Source organism: Carex rostrata, chromosome 5 (genome assembly GCF_964058835.1).
Source record: "Carex rostrata chromosome 5, lpCarRost1.2, whole genome shotgun sequence".
Classification (NCBI taxonomy): Eukaryota; Viridiplantae; Streptophyta; class Magnoliopsida; order Poales; family Cyperaceae; genus Carex; species Carex rostrata.
Window position 1 is genome coordinate 3,393,815 of NC_135922.1, and position 18,937 is coordinate 3,412,751.

At 32.8% G+C, this 18,937-nt stretch overlaps 1 protein-coding gene and 1 long non-coding RNA gene across 2 annotated transcripts; one reads left to right on the top strand and one right to left on the bottom strand.

Moving 5' to 3' along the window:
- Positions 1-5,776: 5,776 nt before the first annotated feature.
- On the top strand, positions 5,777-6,745 carry LOC144554235 (uncharacterized). The gene is made up of 2 exons (XR_013511580.1): positions 5,777-5,916; positions 6,489-6,745. It is a non-coding gene; the product is annotated as an uncharacterized LOC144554235 (long non-coding RNA).
- Positions 6,746-16,747: 10,002 nt separating this feature from the next.
- On the bottom strand, positions 16,748-18,291 carry LOC144554228 (protein SUPPRESSOR OF npr1-1, CONSTITUTIVE 1-like). Its single transcript, XM_078302554.1, has 2 exons — positions 16,985-18,291; positions 16,748-16,858 (listed from the first exon to the last, which is right to left on the bottom strand). The coding sequence occupies exons 1-2, from the start codon at positions 18,245-18,247 to the stop codon at positions 16,832-16,834; spliced, it is 1,290 nt and encodes a 429-aa protein (XP_078158680.1). The 5' UTR covers positions 18,248-18,291; the 3' UTR covers positions 16,748-16,831.
- Between the last annotated feature and the right edge of the window lie 646 nt (positions 18,292-18,937).

The window sequence follows — 18,937 nt, forward strand, 5'->3', positions numbered from 1 at the left end:
ATCTCATATATATATTACAAATTCCTTGTGAATTCAATAAAAATTAACACAAGGGATACCTCAAGGATTTATTTAGGTTTTCTGTTTTTTTTTCATGTTGGTTTGGATGGAGTGTATGTGGTTAAATTCCACACAGATAACCTTTTTTAGGCAATGGGGATACGAAAAGTGTGACAATTTGAGCTGTATCTTATTCTGGTACCACTTTGGCAATATGCCAGTAAAGATAAATAGAAAACAACTCAACTCACACGAGTCAGCATACACACATGAGAGCCAGTAGTACAAAGAAGTGCGCTGAATTTTGCTAGGTTTCCATACAACGATGAAATAGTCATCGGACATTTTATCGAACATCTTGTATGCAATAATTAAAGTACCAAATTATACAGTTAAAAAGGCAAAAGGTACCAAAAGATCAATTAAAAGCATACCCCTGTCCCTATGGTAGGCCTCAATAGCAGCATCTCCGCTCTCCACGATGGATCTGAGCACCTCGTAATAGAACTCGTCCAGCACATCCTCCGCTTGGTAGGCCACACCTCTCAGCTCCGCCAACCAGAGACGAACAGAGCAGTCATGAATCTACCTCTCTTCAGCGTCCTGTTGAACAGCCTGGATCCTCACAAGCATCCGACTCAGCTTCTCCAAATCCTCTCTAACACTTTTGTTTCGACCGGTATCAGGGGAAGTGGTGCCACGCATGGCCTCAATGAGTTTTGTGGAGAGGGATTGGATGGAAGAAAACAATCCGGACGCCATTGAATTGAATTGAAACTCTCTCTATCTCTCTCTCTCTCTCTCTCTGTTTTCTGGGTGGTTACTTGGCTAGAAGACGTGGAAATTAAGCAAAGAAGTATCTCACAAAATGAATGGTCTCACTCTTTCCGCAAAAAAATATCTCAGTAGGTAGTTGAAACTATCTCACAAAATATATATCTACAACTCTAAGCAAAAATATAAATAAATATCTACCAACAACTAATTTTCATAATCAAATATCCAATTTAAAAACTAAAGCTGATATATTGTCGTTAATATTAACTATTTTCACCGGTCAATATATATATATATCTATATGAGGTGGGTTCCAATGCTTCATTTTTTTTATACCTCATCATACCTCATATTTTATATCTTAATTTTCTTCATATTCAAAGTCTAAATTATCAATCCGAACCGTTCAACATGATATCCATACTAAAATATGGTTAGGGATGAAATTTTATAATTTTTGATTTAGTACCTATCTTAAAAAATAGCAAAAAAATATAAAATTTCATCTCCATGCATATTTTAGTATAAATATTTTGTTGAACGGTTCGGATCGACAATTTGGACTTTGAAAATGAAATATAAAACATGAGGTATGAAACAAAATGAGGCATCGGAACCCTCATCTATATATATATATATTGACAAATAATTTAAATTAGTTGTCATTCCACTTTAGGAGTGTCAGTGCATGATACCCTTTTAACTGTTTACCCTATCCGTATCATATTGGATAAGATAGGTATAAGTAAAGATTTGTTTTTCATTAGCTAAATTGGTAAGGGTACGGGTTAAGGTTATTTCGTACTCATTACCCTATAGCATAATTATATAAAAAATAATTCTATGATAATGTTAGAGCAATAATTAGTGATGGTAAAAAAAATTTGCATGATCTTTCGTATGATAATGTTTGAGCAATATTGGTGATGTGCTTATGTTATTCAGTGTATCTTTTTGTTATAAGAAAAATGTTAGACATATTACATTCATTTGCATGTTTAATTAAATAATTGAATTTGTTTGAAGATTAGATATTCGTATTTTTATATTATTTTCATTTATAAAAAAATAAATTAGTTCAAATTGATTACACATTTGAATTTTTTATTAGCAATATGATTGTATATGTGTGAATGAATGATTTTTAATGTTCTATTTATAAAATATAATAACATTAATTATTAAATTAGATTTATTTGTTATTCACCCGCTACTGTTTCGTTAACGAATAAAGATAGAGTAAAGTCAATTCTTAATAGGTAAAGGTATGTATCAGTAAGATCAATTTTTAGTAGATCTGTGTATGAAAATGCATCCATCCAACACGTATCCCAATAATGACACTCGGCACATCTATCATCCAAGTATTTAAATTTGAAATAAAACACACAGACTAAAATATCATTGTTACAGTTTGTTAAAAATTGGACAAGGTATATGAAAGGTAATCAATCATTCATAGTATGAACTAGTCACACTAGTACAAAAAACCCCTTCACCGACCCTTAATCACCGACTGTTTTAAGCAAAGCATCAGTGTTGCTCACACTACACTGACTCTTTTATTAAATAACAGTCAGCATTGTTGTTCAACACTGACGCTTTATAAACAGTCAGTGTTGGTTATCAACACTGACTGTTTTTTAACAAAGAGTCAGTGTTGAACACCAACACTGACTGTTTTTCAAGAGTCAGTGTTGATTACCAACTCTGACGCTTTAAAAACAGTCAGTGTTGGTGATCAACACTGACTCTTTTGAAAAACAGTCAGTGTTGACACGAACACCGACTCTTTTGAAAAGCAGTCAGTGTTGATCACCAACACTGACTGTTTTTAAAAAGAGTCAGTGTTGAGTAGAAATACCGACTCTTTAAAAAGAGTCAGTGTTTGTGCTCAACACTGACTGTTTTTCAAAAGAGTCGGTGTTGGTGTCAACACTGACTGTTTTTCAAAAGAGTCGGTGTTGGTGTCAACACTGACTGTTTTTGGGAAGAGTCGGTGCTGAGTAGGAATACTGACCCTTTAAAAACAGTCAGTGTTGACTGTTTGTTCATTTTATTTTACATTTTTTTTCTTTATTTTTTTTTCAAATATCATAATTAAAAATATATTATTTTATTTTGAACATTTCATTGAACACATGTAATACGTCAATTTATTTAATAATATCAAGTTAAAACTTAAAATCTTTCAAGTTTTTACAAATACGAATTTAATAATCACAAGATAATAGAAGAAGACGGAGAATCCTAAAGAAAATCACTAGTTCATTATATGAAATGTGATTTCAACCGGGTTTTTGCTTTCATTGACAAATTTGATAAGGGAATCCAATTAATTAATTTGTGGATATTTTACAATACAATTAAGTCTTCCAAAATTTATAATATATTTTTAAACTTTGATTAGTTGTTAAGAAAGTGTGTACATAAATAAATAATATGATAATATAGTTTATGTTGAAGAAAATAAAAATAAAAATATGTTAATTAGAAACTTAGAATTTTGTAAATTTAAATTGTAAATTCAAAAATAAATTGTTAAATAATTTTGACACATTAAATTATATAGCATTACATGCATGTTGCATATATGAATTTTGCATAAATTAAGGTACATAATTCTAAATTCAATTTAATTCTAACTTCAAATTTTGTATAAAATTATTCTAATGTTGTGTATATATTTATTGTAGAAAAAATTGGATTCACCCTAAAGGGAAGGCAACAATTGAAATTATGTTAAACACAAGCAAAACAGAGAGCATATGTTAAGCCAGCACCAAATTTTCTGTCTGATCCCAGTATCCCACGTACATGAGCCATGTATAAAGGGCATATTTGGTTACTTCTTAAGTTAAAATGGCTTAAATAATTACTCTTATTATTTGATAGAAATTTGTTACGTGGATCATAAATTATTGTTTTTAATTGAAACACATTAATAAAGTCAGAGGTTGATTAACATGCAAGAAATTTATGAATTGCATGAAGTAATAAAAAAAATTCATAAAAAAATCATACAAGAAATTTAAAAATCATTGCATCAACCATGCAAGAAATGTGTACAAGTAATTAAGAAATTTGTCCATTTTTATTGAATAAATATGACACGTATCAAATTTAGCTCAATTAATAAAAAAAATTAACTTTTCATCGAATAACATTTTTAAACGTTTGACTTGTCATTTTTGTGTGAAATATATCTAGATGTAAGCAAGAACTGTCCTTGAGTAAATGTAAACAAATGCAATGTTCATTGCAAAATATCGTTCGTACTTAAAAGTCAAATTATACATATTTTAATAAATATATACCAACTATTTATATCTTAATTAATAATGTATCACCCAACAAACATGCATCTCAACACAAAGCAACTAAAGTTTAATTAGGATGATAGAATATATTCATACAAAAAATATAGCATGAGACAAGTTAAAAAAAAAACAGTTGGTGTTTGTACCAACACTGACTGTTTTTAAAAAAAACAGTCGGTGTAGGCAATTAACACTGACTATTTTTAAAAAACAGTCGGTGTAGGCCACCAACACTGACGTTTTTTAAAGCGTCGGTGTTGGTTATCAACACTGACTGTTTTTAAAGCGTCAGTGTTGATTACCAACACTGACTGTTTTTCAAAACCGTCAGTGTTGAACATCAACACTGACTGTTTTAGCAAAACCGTCAGTGTTTATAAATAATACCGACTGTTTTTGCAAAACCGTCGGTGATTTTTCGATGAGCGCTGCTGTGAATTTCATTTCCCGCGTGTGAAACTTAAAATTTCGATCAGCCGCGAACCATCCCTTCTAATTTTGATTTCCATTCTAAAATCCGCGAAGCATATCTCCTTCAAAACCCTCCTCTCACCTCCCTAAGCCGTGAAACATTGGCCCCGAGCACATACCCTAAGCCGCGAAGCACTCCCCACCCAGCTTAAAACCGCGTATCCCTCATCGTTCTCTCTCTCTCTCGCCACTCATCACTCTCTCTCCCGCCACTCAGCCCTCCGCCGCCGCTTGCTCTCTCTCACGGAGTCCGCTTCCTTCCACCGTCGCTTGCTCGCCTCAGGCGTCGTTGCCGCTAACGGGGACCAATTCTGGACGCAGTTCTGGACGCAATTCTGGACGTGATAGGGGTGAGCTAGCAGTATTTCTGCGATTTTTTGATGTGTTTGTCGCTCTCTCTCTCACAATTCCTCTCCGATCTCTTTGTTAGATTCATTTTATAACTCTTCTCTCTTTCTAATTTTCAATCTGTTTTTTCATTCAATTTATGTGTTTTTTCTGATTTTCAATTTGTTTCTTTTGGTTTTAATTCGTGGTTGAAATTGCAGTCAGTCAGTGTTACCTGTAGATACCAGTTAATTGTATTGTTTGTGTTTAATTGGTTGATTGAGACTAATATTGTAAAAGTTTGAGGCTTGAGTGGCATTTGGACTAAAATACAAGCTCAATTCTAGATTAAAAGATTGTATACACATCTTTTCCATTATCGAGGTATCTCCCATTTAGTATCATAAATGTATAATACCAGGCTGACCTGACTTGAAGCTGGTACATTTTAATATGGTTCTCATATTTCTGGTATTAATTTGATTGTAATCTTTTGTATAATATATGTTTCTAAATAGAGCTCTCTCATTTGAATTTATTGTTCACCTTGCATAGGTTCTGACTTCTGGCACTACTCACGAAGTTGCTGCATGGAGTTGTGTGCTTGTTATCCATTAAAATCTGAGAAATTGTGAAGTATTTTTGACTGCAAATTGGTAATTTCAATTTTAAGGAAATCCAAACCGGTACTGTTCGGTACCAGTTTCAATTTTGAGGGGTTGATTTGATTAAATAAATGTCATGATTTTGGTACTGATATGTACCTGACCCCACCATATCATACGTATTTGATTTGGCCTAGTTTAGCCTAGTTTAGAGGATTGAAGTAAACTTATTTGATTTGGCCTTTATTTACTTCTAGTATTATACCAGCAAGGGCTTGACCTTTAAGTGGTTACTGTAATTATACTTATTATTCATTTAACCTTTATATATTAGAAACACTCTCACTTTGGTACCGCCAATTAGCTTATTCAGTTCATATGACAAAGGAAGTGCGAGTTGCTAAAGAGATATTGAGGTTTGTTTGTGAATTTTTTTATATTATTTGCTGCTTGAGTTTAGATAAAAAATGACAAAACCCTTGCAATGTTTGGTAAGTGCATAGTTTAATTTAGCATGGTTAGTCCTATTTATTACTAAAGGTTTCTACAAAAGGAGAGAACAAATTTACCAAATCATAACGAGGTATCATCCATATTTTAATAAGGTTTAAAAAATCATATATATGTAAAGACTTAGCATTGGTGTGTAAGAGTCATTTTGTAAGTGTCATGTAACTTATTGTTCAGCATACTACCAGAAGGTATTCAGATCCAGTCACGTACATGACCTGGTAGAATGAGATCTGGACTGTTTATTTTAATCTGGCACGAATCTCAAAGACCCCGTGAATCTAAGGCAGGCCCAAAAAAAAAAATTGCTCAGCTGGGATCTCCTCAGGTAGGGGATACTCCTACCAAAACTATAAAAAGATAACTCAAAACAGTATGATTATTGTTCCCATAAAGATAGGCAATTATTTCAGTTCTCTAACAGCCTTATATTTTTCTTAATTTCTCCTTTTCTTCTCATTTTTTAATTTTGTTGTAGGTATGCTGAGATGGGAAATTTTAAACTATTCTTTAGCACAGTAGCAATGGACTTGACATATCTGCAATTCAGCCTTATATATAGAACCTTTCCTTGATGATTTTCAAATTTAGGGTTTTATGTTTGGCCATAGTATCACAATAACAAGGCAATTTGGTGCATGGGTTTATTGGGGTTTAGTTTAACACCTTCCATTGTAAGTATAGTGTGGTTTTTTGTAAATGAATATGTTATGTTATTAAATTACGTTGTCTTTTGTTTATGTTGTCTACGTTATTTGGATGATATTTTATTTAATGTCAATGAATGTTGTATATTAATATATATGGCTAGCAAAAATATGGAGGCTAGCCCCGATATAAGCAAAACTATGCCAAAATTTTTACGCCAATACCGACTGTTTTTAGGATGTACACTGACTGTTTTTTAATAGTCACTGTAGGCTGTCAACACCGACTGTTTTTAAAAACAGTCACTGTAGGCTGCCAACACCGACTCTTTTTAAAAACAGTCAGTGTAGGCTGCCAACACCGACTCTTTTTGAAAACAGTCAGTGTAGGCAGCCAACACCGACTGTTTTTAAAAACAGTCAGTGTTGGCTGCCTACACCGACTGTTTTTAAAAACAGTCACTGTTGGCTGCCTACACTGACTATTTTTTAACAGTCAGTGTATGGTAACTTTCACTGGCGCTGGCTTTACTGACGCCGCTATAACAGTTGGTGTAGGGGTATTTGAACAGTCAGTGAAGGGGTTTTTTGTACTAGTGTCATAACAAAATCTTGATTAGCCAGACTAGCAATTTAATAGAAATAATGATAACAATAATAATGTCCCCATAATCAAGAAGATGCAGCAGCCACTAGTGTCGTCAAGTTGGATAAATCTAAGTAAAATTAATTCATATATTAATTTAAGGGTTAGATTCAGGATTTTCGTCAGAGGAAGCAAAAAAAAATAATGTTTTAACATATATTTTTCAATACTCTAACTTGTAATTTATATTTCTCTAATCTATAATTTAAATTACCAATCATAATTCAAAAAAATTATTTTAATTTAATTTTAACCCTACATTTAACCCGAATTATAAATCAAACATTCAGAGGGGGGGGGGGGGGGGGGGGCAAACAAAAAATTTAAGAAGAGGCAAAGTCGATCGAAATGTCATGTTTTCCACTAAAACTCAAGATCCAGGACGAGAGGCAGCTGCCCCCTTGGAACCAGGTGGGTCCGCCCCTGATTAATTACATTGCCCGTGTCAAATGCAATTGCAAGTTTGTATGTACGTAGGTTAATTCTTTTTTTCTTCTTTTTTTGAAGAGAGCTCATAAATTAATTGACAATGGTTATTTTGACTATATTCACAATTAATTTTAAAAAAATTATCAAATAAATATGAGTGAGTTTATGGTACTATGCATATCACGGGTTGGTCCGTGCTACGGTTCAATATTCGAGTTTTCAAAATCCTAATGGTTGATCCAAACTGTTCATCTTGTTCTCCATATTAATATGTGTTTGGAGACCAAATTTTACATTTTTTGAAATTTTTTTACTATTTTTTTAGATATTTAAAAAATCACTTGATCTGAAAATTCTGGACCATCCAAAAACAGTGATTTTCAATAAATCTAAAAAAATAGTAAATAAATTTCAAAAAATGTAAAATTTGGTCTCCAAATACATATTAATATGGAGAACAAGATGAACGGTTCGGATCGACCATTAGAATTTTGAAAACTCGAATATTGAACCGTAGCACGAACCAACCCGTAATATGCATAGTACCATAGACTCACTCAATAAATATAGTAACAGTAGCTGAAGTAAATAGTGCGGAACGGATGCTAATTATAAGTATCTCCCTATATATTGATTTTTTTTTAGTTTTGTTCTTTAAAAGAAAAAAAATTACAATTATTTTATACTATTAGCCCTCGATCTCAATTTTCTTAATTATACAGTCCCTGATTAGTAAGTATGTTATTGAATAAACATATAAACTAACAATTAAATTTTTATACAATTAATTGTCAAGTACCCTTCTTTATTTTTTAGTATATAATTGGACCATCAAAGAAATAAATAAAAATAGTGTTAAATTGCATTAGTTTATTAAAATATTGACCGAGAATACTAATCTATATAAAATGAGAAGAATGTTAAATTTTATGATAAAAATGTAGGTTTAAAAAATTACCGTAAATTATTTATAAAGGTACAACATGACGTCTATAGTATTAAAATTTTAATTATGTATATTGAAATATAATTAAATTTTGATTATACATTGAATCTGAATTGAAACTAGCTCTCTCTTCACTTTCAGTCTCTCAGTTCCTACACTAGACTTTCACTTCTTTATTTGACTGGTAAGAAAACTTTCACTGTGGCAAGCCCCCACCCACGTCTATTATTGTTTGTAATTACAACGTCTATTATTGTTTGAACTAAATCATGCTGCAGGTCGGAGACAAGTATAATTCATATCCGTTTCTTTGTAATTACAACGTCTATTATTGTTTTTTTTTTTTTTTTTTTCTGTTGCCAGACCAATCATGTGATGAAATTAAGTTTCAAGTCCCCACCCACATTACTATTTGTACTAAAAGCTGCACTTAAATGCGCTTAAATGGCTATTTGGACCCACATGGCTATTTGTAAATGATATATAAATTACATATAAAATTACATTGCATCTGTTTATATAAATATATAATGTTTATTCATGCATGGGTGAAAACGGATAGTGGTAAAACCATATATGTATTTGTTTTTATTTTTTGAATACATATATAGATCGAATATTCGATGAATACAGATCGGATATGGATATGAATTAGATATATAATAAAATGTATATAAATATTATTACAAAAAATACCAAAGTTTAATATTTATCTAATTATTATAGTGAACATATAATATAATTTTTTCATAACATATATTAAACTATATAATATATCTAAAATTAGAACCTATATCCATATTCGTATCTACACAAATATTCGGACATAAAATATTTGTATCTAACTTCTAAATACGAATCAAATACTTATCCGATAATATCCACTCCGTTTTCATACCCAAACATTCATGTCATAATACGATAGACATAAAAATAAAATATTTTGAAATTGATTGATAATGACTGTGAAAGTATTGTCAATTGATTAGTCTGACAAAATGGTTGGCAAGTTGAATCCTCAAGTAATATAGTTTGCATAGGGCCATTAGCATTTGCTAAGTGAAAATCAAATTGAATTGAACAATTAACTCAGTGGAGTTAATCCAAGGTTAGTTCTATTTTTGAATCATTCAAACGAACCAATAAAAATCATGTTGAATAAATCATATTGATTATTTGAATTTTCAAAAATAAAAATATGAATCTATAGTATGAATTCATCCACACTTTTGCAAATTACCATAGCCTCAATTGTCACTTATGCCATAATGCGGTTGACATCAGAATAATTTTGTTTAAAATGGACAATGACTGTGAGACTATCAAATGATTAATTAGTCTGACAAAAGTGGTCAGCAACTTGAATCAAGAAATAAATTGCGTAGGGCCATATTATCATTAGCTTAGGTGAAATCCAGCGTCGAGATAAAAATAAGTAATGAAAAATAATAACATGCACATCTGAAAAAGAAACATGATAAACTGTTGTGTCTCCTCAAAAGAAATTTGATTATGGTCACTGAAAAACAATATTTTTGGATAAATGGAACATCTGCAATCGGCGTCAGCACCGGCCGCTGATACCAGTCGCAGAATAACCGTTCTGCTATAGTGCATGTTTATAATATTAAAATTTTAATTATGTATATTGAAATATAATTAAATTTTGATTATACATTGAATCTGAATTGAAACTAGGTCTCTCTTCACTTTCAGTCTCTCAGTTCCTACTCGACTAGACTTTCACTTCTTTACTTGACTGGTAAGAAGACTTTCACTGTGGCAAGCCCTGCATAGGAAATCATGCTGCGGGTCGGCGACAGGAATAATTCATATCCGTTTCTTTGTAATATTAGAACGGCTATTATTTTTTTTTCCTGTTGCCAGACCAATCATGTGATGAAATTAAGTTTCAAGTCCCCACCCACATTACTATTTGTACTAAAAGCTGCACTTAAATGCGCTTAAATGGCTATTTGGACCCACATATATAAATTACATAGAAAATTACATTGCATTTGTTTATATAAATATATAATATTGTTCATTCATGCATGGGTGAAAACGTATAGTGGTAAAACTATATATGTATTTATTTTTATTTTTTGAATACATGTATAGATCGAATATTAGATGGATACAGATATGGATTAGATCGAATATTAGATGGATACGAATATTCGATCAAATATTAGACGGATATCGTTATTTTTGGTTGCAAATAATTTTTTCTAACATCAGTAAAAAACAACATCTACCAAAAAAAATTGATCACATAAAAACTATCTGCGATCGGATGACGTCTTTCAACTACCGGTGACGTCATCGGAAGAGTATCTGTGACAATGCTTATAGCAACCGGGATTTCAGCGACCGGTAACATCATCGAAAAACTGGTCGCAGAAAGTCTGATCTGTTGTAGCGAGTATGATGCATGAACAAATTATTTAATTAATTATTAATTCGAAAAAGCAAGTTACAGAAAAATTCAATTAGCTTGACTAGCCCAATTCTATGGAAATTTACAAAATGATCGAATCAAAATATGGATAAAAATGGAACTCCAACTAAGCAATAATTAATAAATAACCAATGCATCGGAATGTGGGTCCAAATGCTTGTGTTCAGTGAAAAACCCAAGCACTCACGATGAGTTCAGATCCAGTGAAGTAACTCAAAGATTGGATTTTTAATCGGGACATCCGATTCGAATTTGAGATAATCTACTTGAATTGGAGTGCACACACCTCTAGAGATGAATTTGAATAGCGAAGTAATCTCAAGCGACGGATTAAAATCGAACGATCCTGATTCAAAAACAAAAGATTGGGTTACGTTCATTGATTCCGGCACTGACGGGGTGTACGTTCATTGATTCAGTTCGGTAAAATACAAATTAAAATAGGCAAACACAAATTTTATTTGGATTTAAAAAATACAACTGAATCGATCGAAATAAACTTATCAATCAAATTAAAACCGAGCAGAACAAATTGATCTAAATTTTGGTTTAATCAGTTAAACCGAAATAAGAAGATTAATCATAAAAATAAACATTATGTTGTTAATTTTTAATTTTTTAAGATGAATTTAAAAATTGAGTTTGGTTCGGTCCAATCGGTTTTATACTGAACCAAGCAATATACATGAAGTCGTAATTTTTGAATTTTTTCACATTTTTGGTTCAGACGAGAGACCGGTATAAAAATTTCGGTCTAATCGGTTTTAAAAATTCTAAGTCAAACCAATCAATTAAATCGGTTTTTAAATATGACCGAGCCGATTCATTTAACTAGAAAAACCGAACCATTTAATCCGAGCTTTGTCGGTTCGGTTTAAAACCGATTGAACCGGACCTAATGAATACCCCTACACATTGTACTCTAAATTATATCAGATCAACTTCAAATGACAAATCTAAACTGTTAAAATCTATCTACTTCACGAGTGAATTGTTTACATGGATAATTTATGAATTTTCGAATTACTTTCATATAAAGTAAAACGGTTAAATAAGCGACTTTAAGTTAATTTTAATACAAAGTGGAAAAGATAATATAAGAAAATGTTTAAGATACTCACTTCATGTTTAAAATATTTTCACAGTAATACTCACTATTAGTAATTATAAAATATTTCCACAGTAATACTTTAAAAAACTTAATTACTTTAATATGAACTGATTTTATTATCACTTCATGTTTAAGATAATTAATTTCCAACTTACGCAATTAGTAGATATGATTTTACAATACTATTATATATGGTTGGTTCATGCAGCACATACCTTGTTGTATAAACTATAAACAATTGTTTATGATCTTAACGAATAATATGAACCTTTTAATTTCTTCAAATAATGCAAGCACGCAAAAAAATTCCAATTTGTCTTTGCATTTGAAGATCTTTTTTGTTTTCATCAAATTTGAGTCCGACGCCCATCATCCTCTAAGTTGAGTTTGATGGATTTTACTTTCCTCCGATCCGCTTTAGGATCCATGTATCCGACCCTCATCATACTTAAATTTGAGTTTGATGAATTTTTCTTTCCTCCGATCTGCTTTAGGATCCGTGTGCATTAGGTTTGCACGAATATTGAAATGGACTCATACAAATATTGAAGCGATGCACAGTGATTTTAAATCGGATCGGACGAAAACGAAAGCTATCAAACTTAAATTTGAGTACGATGACCGTCAAATGCTAAGTTAATTCATCATATAGAAATGGCCCTTGCTTTTTTTTTTCTTTTCTTTTTGAGTAGGGCACAATTTGAATATTTTATTCTCTACATTATTAGAAAAAATTATCAAATAATTCTTCCTATTAAATTTTGGATATGATCAGATTCATGGGCCTGAAAATTAAAAAGTTGCAACTTCCCTCCCATAAAAAAATAAAAAAGCATGTGCCGCATATAAACTATATTTACGAAAGGCACTGTGTTGCACAGGGATTTAGGTGGCTAGAAGACACAATATTTTGTGGGGTCTTCGATGGCCACCGTCAACGGGGACACTACTAGGCCAAGCGTGTAAGCGAAGCTATTCCGGCCTCTCTCCTTTGTCATTGGCATGTAAGCGTGCAACATTAAGCCCTGCTTCAACATAAATGGTGCTTGATTGCTACTTAAAAAGAACATTTCTTCCCGTCTTTGTCATCGTCTTTGTGTAGGCCCATCAATAATCCAATTACAGAATGGCACTTAGGCCCAAAATTCATCAATTGCTGTGAAATGTTGCTACGTTGGATTTATTTTAAAACAGTTGTCCGGAAAAGCTTTTAGTTGGGCTTAAACGAGACATCTTTTTGGGCTGCTAAGGCATTGTTTGCGCAAGTATCACCTTTTGGAACAAAAACACAAAATTTATTGGCACTTGTTCAAATCCAACTGCCATGTCATCAACAACTTATGAACCAAATTTCTCTCATATGACATTGAAGAGCATACGAGCAAGCCATAAAATTTAGACTATATAAAATCTACATTTAATACCTCTTCAAGTTAATTTTCATTACAGCTTGGACTAATCCAATAAAACGTTAACATAAAACCTGGTATTATTGTAACCTTTCCTGAAACTAAACAAAAGCGCAGAACACATCCTATCTGAAGACAAAAGGAAAAGATACTAATGATTGAATAAAAAACTGGATTGAATTCGAACCAGAGTTCTAATTTTGTACAACTATGAATCATAAAAAGGACAGTAAACGAAACTAAGAAACTGCTCTTTCTGATTCAGTCCCACATTCAATCTAAGAACAGAACAGTTTATTAGCATTGTACTGCATCACCAGTGCCAAAAACATCAATTAATACAGCCAAGTTAATACTTATTCACACCACATTACACTTAATGGAAAATTACAAATAGGCCCATAAAATGACAGAATTCCAACATGAAGCCCTGCTTCCATCACAGAGCTAAAGTTATTAAGAAACAGAGCCAATAAAACAATATAATTACGGATTAACCCTTATACCCAAATGTCCACAGTTTTGGATCCGAGCTAGGTTGTTACCACAACAATAGAATCCCAAGTAAAAAGAAAAATTGTAAATAAATTTGAGGGTACTTTTGTTGGAGTTGTCGCGGTCTTTTTGTCTATCAAATGTTACCACAGGAAAATAATCACAGGCATTGTTTTTGCAATTATCACTCTTTAGAACAAAATTAGAAATGTACTGGTAATGTCGATGCTATCCAGCTACCATGTCATCCAGAATTTGTGAATCCAAATTTCTCTGTTAATATGACATTGAAGAGCCTACAAGTAAGCCACAAATTTTGATTAGATAAATCTACATTAAATACCTCTTCAAAGTGATTTGTTGTTCAGCTTGGATTAATCCAACAGAAGAAAACCTAGTATTATACTATTATTGTAACTTTGCCTCAACAAAAATTTGAACTGTTTTGGCTTGATTGGCAACCAATGGTAAAACCTAAATCCAACAAGATAAACAAGAAATATGCACAAACAAATTTAAAAACAAGTAAAAGAGGATTACAATTTAAGTTGATCCAGCCCTTCCTTGTTCACCACTTTACCGTTTGGCACTTTCTTTCTCAGCACATTCCAGTTTAGCTTCTCTATCATCTTGGGGGCTGTTAATCAACTGCTATGGTTGAGATTGCCATAGACCACAATAAAATAGATAATGGAGAGTATATGATCTCACCGAGCTATGAGAAGAGCTATCTTCTCTCAAGGATCAACCCCCCTCCATCCCACACGGTCCTCATTTCAGTTTTCTGGTATTCTGGTAATATGGCAAAACTGTTTGGTTGAATAATCTACTCATCATTTCAGTAGATCAGAAAAGCTGGAATATATGAAAATTGATTTGTACTGATATAGTAAGTGCTGTGAAATGAGTAGATATGAAATTTCAGTACCATAATAATACAAAATGGAAAAATGTTTAACTTGAGAAACTTGAGAAATGAAAAAGGTGCATGTCTGTGCATATAAAACGGGTACTAGAATAACATCAAAATGAGAACAACATGTATTGGAGATATGTCTGTGACAAATTAGATTATGAGTACTAAAGGGAGATAAAGTAAGAGGAGCTAAAACTTTCAAATTTTGGATTTTTAGTTTGTCAAATTTCTCTGTACAAAAAGGAATTTAAAGTAAGGGGCAAAATTGTCAACTAGATATTTTATTAATATTACATTAAACATTTTAGTGAAAAAAAAAATAATGGTATATTAATAAAATAGTTATATTTAGATGGGTAAATAACTAATTTTCAATTTTGAATGGAAAAATGTGTAATTAAACAAGATATGATGGGCTCATGGGCATATATCTAAATTCCTCCAAAACGTAAATCCAACAAGATAAACAAGCAAGATGCACAAACAAATTGAAAAACATGTAAAAGAATAAGAGTAAGGGGATTGTAACCACTTACAAGGCAACTTTGTATTTCTCTGTTCACCACTTTACCGTTTAGCACTTTTCAGTTTAGCTTCTCTATCATCGATCTCATTGGCTGTCAATCAACTGCCAATGAAAATTAGACATGACATGCAGGTATAATACAAGTTGTTTGGTCTTGTAACTACCAAATATATTATAGCATTGGAAATAATCTCCTTTTCTTGTTCATTTTTTTTTTTTTTGGTCTTATTCTGCAACTTGGGTTATATTTTTTAGGGTCAAGCATGGAATTCCAGAAAATTTACCGAAGATAGTTGGTACTGGTTTTGGTATTGGTTGGGTCTGCTATTAGTAAGTGATGCTGTTTCTTTGGCACTGGTTTTTCATCAGAGGACAATCACCAATGGTAATATGAGGCCAGAATTGGAGGAAAACTTGTGGATAAGCCCCTCTGACAAGAAGTATTTTCCACAATTATGCAATTTATAAAGATAGACCTTCTAAGTTTTGATAATTTCACAAGTCAGGTCTTGGAGAATGTATGAGCAAATACCAGAAATTCAAAATGCTTTGTAGCAACAAAATATATAGCTGGTACAACACTTATTGAAAAAAAAAATTTATCATTTCGAAAACCCACTACTTAAAAACGCATTACTAAAAAAATAACGGGCTGAAACAAATCAGCAAGATTAAACTCCTCTAATCAAAGTAAAGGTTCCACCTTATTAACCATCTAATGTGTCAGAAATCATATTCATCATATTCACAATACAATATTCAGTATATGGACAAATTTAACAATTCACAACATTTACATTGTAAATAATTAAAATACAAGTCTGGAACAAAAATATATGAGCTGTGTTAAGTATCATACCTTCTAATTTTAAGAATTGAGGGTATTTCTACTAAACCAATACCGACTGCCAATCAACCACCCCAATCAAACGAAGGTCATGAGCAGTTTATCCACCACCTAAAAGAGAGAAAAAAAAACCCAAAGAAATTAGTTAATGAAATTTTACACTTATTAGCAATTGGTCTTGGAGGTTTATTTTCCCTGTTCTTACTTTTAGTGAGTATATTTGTATTTCGCTGTAGAGTAGTTTTATGTGCCAGAAAATTTTCAAGTAATTGAACACATAAATTGAGTTTTGTGTTAACTTAAGAATAAAGGAAGAAACCAATACCTTTTAGACTTGCTCGCCACTCTTCCATGTGTTACTTGTGGGAACAGATCATTGATATCCTAACTATGCCAAATTAGACCTCTCAACTCTCTGTTGCAAAAATAATTACAATGGGATATTAATAAAATTGTCACTGTGTGTGGGTTGGTTGGGGTTTGGGGGGGTGGGGGGGGGGGAGAGAGCTGGGGGGGTACTGTTGAGACAGAGTTCCTTTACCTGATAGAAGTAGCTGTTTCCCTGGTTACCAAAATCCATTCTGGGGCAATTACGAATATCAACCATCTCCATCATGGGGTGTGACACATCACCCATAGGGAACTGCACCTGCAACCCTTTAATTGCAGTAAGGTTTGCACACTCATGGATGATTAAGCGCTGAAGCTTGGATTGTAGCAAAAGGCGGATTTCAGGAAAACAGCACTCAACAATCTTTAATTCTTTCAGTTGATATGGAATAGTTAAAATGTTGTGAAATTGGGGGCAAGATTTAATGGAAAATTTCTCAAGTAATGGGACATCTCCTTGCAGAAATGGAAGTGATATGAGCTCAGGACAACCCTCAAAAAGGAGGTCCTTGAGAAATGGTACGTCCCCATCCATCCAATGAACCAAGACCAGCTCTGGACAGCCATAGATATCAACACTCCGCACCTTAGATTGTGAGGAAAAAAATATTTCACGAGTACCGCAAGAATTTATTTTCAGTACTTCAACTTCTTTGGGAAACTTTAGCAGTTTCAACTGCGGGCAATCAACAAATTTTACTAGCGGAAGAGAACTCGAGTCCCCATCCCTCCAATGAACTGAAATTAGCTCCAGACAGTTATGGATTTCGAACAGCTTACATCTTGATGGTAAAATGATTTCACGAATACCGCAGTTGATTATCTTCAGCATATCAAGTTCTACAGCTGGGATGGCTGAGAAAATCCTTAATTTGGGGCAATTAAATAGCGACACTCTAGATCTCCCCAGAGAAGGTGGGATAAACTCTCTATAGTTAGAGACATTTTGAATATTAGAATGAACACCACTATTTCTTTTATCCATTTGCTTCATTTCTTCCAGGATGGTCGAGAATATCAATAATTTGGGGCATCCAGAAAGTAAAATACTCTCAAGAAAAGGTAAGTCCCCAATTTTGTAATAAATTGAGACAAGCTCTCTACAACTAAAAATCGAAAGCTTTTGAAGTTTAGATAGTGATGAAAAGTTGATTTCTTGAAAGCCACAATCTTCTATATACAACTCCTTAAGTTCTTGGGGGATGGTCGAGAGCATTGACAAATTGGGGCATCCAGAAAGTGAAATATTCTCAAGAGAAGTTAAGTCCCCAATTTTGTAATAAATTGAGACAAGCTCTCTACAATTAAAAATCGAAATCTCTTGAAGTTTAGACAGTGACGAGAAGTTGATTTCTTGAAAGCCACAATCTGCTATATCTAGCTGCTTAAGTTCTTGGGGGATGGCCGGGAGCATCGTCAAATTAGGGCATCCAGAAAGTGAAATCCTCCCAAGAAAAGGTAAGTCCCAGCCACTTTTGTAATAAATAGTGTTCAACTCTCTACAATTAGAGATTGAAAGGCTTTTAAGTTCAGAGGGTGAGGAGAACTTGATTTCTTGACAACCACATGCATTTACCTCCAACACCTCAACCTTTTGTGGAATAGTTACTTTCCATAATTTAGGGCATTTATTTATGATGAGTTTCTTAAGGTAGGGTTCATCACCTGCTTGCCGCTCCCCCAAACTGAGCATGTTATTGAATGAAGGTTCTTCACATGATGAAAAACTAACTCCAGCAAGCTGCTTGGACGAATCAATTGCTAGTGGAAAATTTGCAAAAGATTTTGAAACAGTATGACCACTCCAGCATATTTTGAAAGATTTGATATGTAGGAGTTGATCCAACAATGGCGAGAAGGAAGTAAGCTCCATATGTGAGTGCAGAGCTAGAGTTGTTAGCTTGGACATTAATGATGGATCAAGCAACCAAGGAGGAACTCTTCTTCCTCCATAATTTAATATTACAAGCTCTGTGAGGTTACCATGAGGTTGGAGGCTCTCAAGTAAAGCTTCCTGTATCTTTACATTATTCTCAATCTTTGCATTGGTACTTGAACTGAGAGCTATGTAGAAAAATTGATATCCGTTTTGCCATCTAAAAGA

Bases quoted from the DNA above. Each gene is read 5' to 3' on its own strand.
- LOC144554228 (XM_078302554.1), bottom strand. From the start codon at position 18,247: ATGCTCCCGGCCATCCCCCAAGAACTTAAGCAGCTAGATATAGCAGAT. The intron at 16,859-16,984 runs GTAAAGGAACTC...TTTTTGCAACAG, and splicing joins GAAACAGCTACTTCTATCAG to AGAGTTGAGAGGTCTAATTT.